Source organism: Mandrillus leucophaeus, unplaced genomic scaffold (assembly GCF_000951045.1).
Source record: "Mandrillus leucophaeus isolate KB7577 unplaced genomic scaffold, Mleu.le_1.0 Scaffold2, whole genome shotgun sequence".
In the NCBI taxonomy this organism is placed as follows: Eukaryota; Metazoa; Chordata; class Mammalia; order Primates; family Cercopithecidae; genus Mandrillus; species Mandrillus leucophaeus.
In genome coordinates this window covers 1038128-1043549 of record NW_012102031.1, presented here as the reverse complement: position 1 = coordinate 1043549, position 5422 = coordinate 1038128, and the positions used below count along the sequence as shown (strand labels likewise).

The window sequence follows — 5422 nt, the reverse complement described above, 5'->3', positions numbered from 1 at the left end:
GGGAAGCTCATCCAGCCAGGGTGGTCAGGGGAGACCTCTGACGAGGTGGCAATGAGCTGGGACCTGAGGCACAAAGTACAGCCCCTGAGACACAGAACAAAGTACAGCCCCTGAGACACAGAACAAAGTACAGCCCCTGAGGCAGGGAAGAAGATGAGTGTCCCAGCAAGGGAGGAGGCTGGGAGAGGCAGGGCGAGGACGGGCAGGCCCTGGGCATCACGTGGAGAAGGAGGAAGAGCCTAGGGAGGGCTTTGGGCAGAGGCACACCATGACTGCAGCTCCAGCCTCTCCGGCCACTGGGGAACGGGTGAGGTGGCAGAGAGGAGCCCGGCTGCGTCAGGTCAGTTGGAGGCTGGGATAAGCTGCTGGCAGTGGAGGTGTGAGCACCAGTGGGATTCCAGATGCAGGGCCCTGGGACTTCTAGGAGTTTGGACTTGGGAAGGGGCGGGGGAGAGCATTCAAGGGAGAGGCTCCGGTTTTTGGCCTGAGAAACTGGATGGGCATAGGGCATTTACCACTGAGGTGTGAGGTGGGGAAAACTGGGGGCCAGTAAACGCTGAGCCCCTTTCTGCATTAGGCTCAGCCACCCCCTCTGCCCTGAGTGGGGGAGGGGCTCCTAAAGCTACTGGGGGCCACAGCCTGGTCTTGCAAGGGGCGGAAGGTTCGAGGAGGGGCCCTGTACCAGGCCTCCCAAGCCCTCTGCAGGGTGGACGTACCTCGGGAGAACCTCAGCCCTTTGCCAGCAAACTCTGTTTTCAGGGCTTCCACGAACTTCTCCCGGATCTTCTCTTTCTGCAGAGGGGAGGGGGCGGATGGCAGCTCAGAGAACCTGCTGTGTGCCAGGCCCCGGCTGGGCACACAGTCCACGTGAGCGTGCTGAGCCTTCTAGGTGGGCTGAGAGTGTCCCAAGCTGTGAAGAAATCTTTCCACATGGCCGAGGCTGGCTGCACCTCCCGTCTCTGGAGAACAAGGCTGGCCACTGGACAGCCCCCCGTGCAAGGCCAGCCTCGGCAGGGACTGGCACTGTGACCTCGAGCTGGTTACTCACTCTCTGGCCTCAGTGTCCTCATCTAAGGAAGGGAAGTACTCATCCCCACTTCAGCGTTCTGGAAGACAAGCTGGGTCAAGCATTTACACCAGCTCTGGGCCGGGGCAGGGCACATGGATCAGGAAGGTTCATGCCCCTCCAGTGCCAGAAGGGGGCAAACAAGAGCCAAAACTACTTGAGAAGGTGGGGAGTTAGTGTGTGGCTCCCCAACCCCATGCCAGGCATGGTCCATGCGCCACCTCATCCAGTCCTCATGACAGGCCATGGGATGGGAACTGTTATTACCCCCACCTTACACATAAGCAAACTGAGGCACACAGTAATAAAGCTGTTTTTCCAGGTTACGAGGCAAATGGGTAGAGCTGGGACTGGGAACCTGGGTGGACAGGAAGGGATCACCTCTCAGCACGTGTGTGTGGGAGAGTGGTTGTTTGCCAATGACCAGTTGTAACTACTCCAACAAAAAAAGTCCCCGTGGCTGGGCGCAGAGGCTCACGCCTGTAATCCCAGCACTTTGGGAGCCCAAGGTGGGCAGATCACTTGAGGCCAGAGTTTGAGACCAGCCTGAACATGGCAAAACCCTGTCCTTACTAAAAAATACAAAAATTAGGCCAGTGCGGTGGCTCACGCCTGTAGTCCCAGCTACTTGGGAGGCTGAGGCAGAAGAATTGCTCCCAGGAGGCGGAGGTTGCAGTGAGCCGAGATTGTCCCACGGCACTGGGTGACAGAGCGAGACTCCGTCTCCAAAAAAACAACAAAAAAAAGGGTATTTCTTTGCGAGGTGCAGTGGTTCACACCTATAATCCTGGTGCTTTGGGAGGCTGAGGCAGAAGGCCCACTTGAGGCTAGGAGTTCAAAACTGGCCTGGGAGACACAATGAGATCCCATCCCTACAAAAAATTTTAAATTTTAAAAATTAGCCTGGCATGGAGGAATGCACCTGTGGTCCCAGCTACTCAGGAGGCTGAGGTGTGAGGATCGCTTGAGCCTGAGATCGAGGCTGCAGTGAGCTAGGACTGGATCACTGCACTGCACTCCAGGCTGGGCAACAGAGTTAAGACCCTATCTCAAAAAAAACAATAACGACAAAAAGTATGCCGTGTGCCAGGCATAGGAGATCCAGAGGAGAATAAGCCGCAGAAATCCCTGCCCTGATGGAGCTTACAGTTCTGGGACAGGGACAGACAGTAATTCGGGTTTTGAAAGTAGATGGTGGAAGTTGTCCAAGGCTGCTTGGGGAGAAATAAGGTAGGGGAAGGAGCAGGAAGTGCAGCAGTGGATGTGATACTCTGGGAGGCCCCACTGGGAAAAGGACAGGAAAGGTGATTTGAAGGAGAGGAGGAGGGACGAGCTGGGCCTGAGAGAAGTGTGCTCTGGCAGAGGCACAGCACTCTAGAATCAGCCAAGAGGCCATAGCTGGAGCAGAGGGCAGGGAGAGCCACCGAACAGGTCAGAGAATGACGGAACGACGTGGACGGGCCAGCATGGAAAGGTTTGGAAGGGTGGATCACTCCATCGCCGGGAGGGAGGGAGGCGGTGGGGAGAAAAGCAAAATGCACATCAACGTTCAGCAGGGGCAGCACAGGCAGAGGTGAGAGGACCTTGGTGTGTTCCAGGAATAGAAAGTGGAACTTGAAGGGCACAGAGAGGAGATGCAGAGAGCCGGAGCCAGGCAGAGCCCTCAGGGCTTGGGGCACCATAGCAGGGGGCTAGAACATCATCCAGCTGGCAACGAGGAGGCAAGGAAGGATTGTAAGTGAGGGGGCAGGGCTGGGGGGTGAATGCGGCTGACGCATTTGAAAGGTTCTAATGGGCCGTGCGAGGTTGCTCATGCCTGTAATCTCGGCACTTTCGGAGGCCCAGGCAGGTGGATCACCTTAGGTCCGGAGTTCAAGACCAGCCTGGCCAACGTGGTAAAACCCTGTCTCTACTAAAAAAGTACAAAACTTAGCTAGGTGTGGTGGTGCACACCTGTAATCCCAGCTACTTGGGAGGCTGAGGCAGGAGAATCGCTTGAACACGGGAGGTGGGAGTTGCAGTGAGCTGAGATCATGCCACTGTACTCCAGCCTGGGTGACAGAATGAGACTCTTATCTCCCTCCCCGCCCCCCCAAAAAAAGAAAGAAAGAAAGCTTCTCAGTGGCATTGCCGGAGAGCAGGCTGGCAGGGTTATGCAGTGGGTAGGGAGGGACAGAGAGGAAAGTTGGGGCAACCTGGGGCGGGGGAAAGCGGTAATCTAGAGTGGGGTCTCAGTTCTGCAGATGAACAGATTTGACACTGACTCGAGAGGCTGATGAAATAGGAGCTGTTGGACCCGATGTGGGTGGGAAGGTGGAAATGATGTTCCCAGGTGTTGGCCTGGCTCAATGGGTGGCTGCTGGTGCTGGTCACCTAGGAAGGGGGACCAGCAGCGTTGGAAAGATGCACGTGTGTCTACAACAATGGCACACGGTAGGTGCCTGAAAGGGTATCAGTTAAATCAGAACACATCCCCCCAGTCTATTTTACCGATGAGAAAATAAAGGCTCAGATAAATTGAGTGACTGAGGCCCTACAGGCCTAAGGTTGCAGAGCTAGTGGTACCTTGTCCAGTTCGGAGAACTCGATCCGCTCCTCCAGGGTGCAGCTCCGGCCGATGGGCGAGATGTTCAGCATGCCATTCCGGAACTCAATGAAGGTTCCACTGGTGGTGAGGGAGGGCGGGAGCCAGAGAGAACCAGAACGGCCCTGAATTCAAATCTAGCCCCACCTGGGACCCCAGCCTCCTAGGACTCCAAAGGGGAAAATAATCCACACTCCCCGTAAAAAATCAGGGGCCCAGGTATCTCCAGGCTCCCTCTGAGGGACCCACACTTCTCCTCCCTCAGGCCCCAGGTTCTGGAGACCAGGCTGGTGGGACCTCACCGCTTCTTGGGCAGCCTGAGCAGGGCCATGTAGCTGAGGCAGAAGTTGATCAAGTCCTGCAGCAGCTCCTCCCCCAGGTGGTTCTGGATGGTCTGGCCAAGGAACACAGAGCTCTGAGCGTGGCCTAGGCTGCCTGACCCTGAGACAGGCGCAGTGTCTCTCCCCCAGCCCCGGACAGAAGGCACCCTTGGACTGCTCCACTAAGGAAAAGCGGGGTGCCCCTGGCTAAGCCCTGGGGGACACTGACCTGCTTGGAGAGCAGTCGTCCGTGCTTATATTGCACTGTCCCGTTCTCAGCAAACACATAATCAAACTTCTCAATGACTTCGGGGTCACATAGAGGACAGGAGGAAGAAAGACTGTGACACCAGGTCTGTGATCCCATAGGCAAGTAAAGAGACAGGAAGCCCACACCCTTGGTTTCGTATTCAAAGGCCATTTGTTCAATCTGAGGCTGCAACCTGCTTCTCCAGCCTTTCTCATTCTGCAGTTTGGTTTTCTTCCAAAGAAGCCAGTCACACCTGTGGGCCTCTGCACACAGGCATCCATGCAGGTCCTTCTGTCAGGACCGCCCTTCCCTGGCTTCCCTGCCACTCATCCTCCAAGATCCAGCTTCCTCCTCTGGAAGCCATGCAGCACTGTCTGGCAGAGGGCATCATTTACACTCTGTGCTCCCCTGTCCCTCTGCAGATGAGCTTCCTTCTGCTCTACAGCTGCCATCGCACTGGGTTCTCAAGGCTGGGTGCATGGGAGAGTTGGAGGTTTCAGCTCTGGCTGCCAGGAGAAGCAGCTGGAGTGGGTGGGAGGTGGGAGGCGCAGGGAGCACAGCTCAGAGGCTGTTGCGGGGTCTGGGTGGCACGTGGTTACCTAGACTATGAAGGCATGGTGGAGATGGAGACAGAGGGGACAGGGAGATATTTTGGGGTTTGCTGATGGAATAAACAAGAGGTGGGAAAAGGAAAAATTCGAGGAAGTTTCTGGCTTGAGGAACTGGAAGCACCCACTTTGACTGGTCTGAGACCAGGAGCTCTGAGGTCCAATCAATTTTCTGGATAACTTCAGAGTCGTCCTCTGTTAAATGGGATGATCACGCCTACTCTAAAGTGTGATTGTGGGGATTAAATGCAATGGAATAACATTAACACATGATCATTTTTGACAAATGGTAGCCATCATTGGTTCTGCCCTTTTTTTTTTTTTTTTTGGAAGCAGAGCCTCATTCTGTCACCCAGGCTGGAGTGCAGTGGCCTGATCTTGGCTCACTGCAACCTCCACCACTCAGGTTCAAGCGATTCTCCTGCCTCAACCTCCCGAGTAGCTGGGATTGCAGGCACGTGCCACCATACCCAGCTTATTTTTTGTATTTTTAGTAGAGACGGGGTTTCACCATGTTGGGCACGCTGGTCTTGAACTCCTGATCTCAAGTAATCCACCTGCCTTGGCCTCCCAAAGTGCTGGGATTACAGGCGT

The 5422-nt window shown here is 55.4% G+C and overlaps 1 protein-coding gene across 1 annotated transcript in view; it reads right to left on the bottom strand.

The window, feature by feature from the left end:
- Window positions 1-5422, bottom strand: part of PMM1 (phosphomannomutase 1) — a 16067-nt gene that overhangs the window by 2688 nt on the left and 7957 nt on the right. The window contains exons 4-6 of the mRNA XM_011978770.1: window positions 3953-4044; window positions 3632-3731; window positions 717-792 (exon numbers count right to left, since the gene is read on the bottom strand). Coding sequence (XP_011834160.1) covers window positions 717-792; window positions 3632-3731; window positions 3953-4044 — 268 coding nt within the window. The remainder of the gene's footprint in view (window positions 1-716; window positions 793-3631; window positions 3732-3952; window positions 4045-5422) is intronic.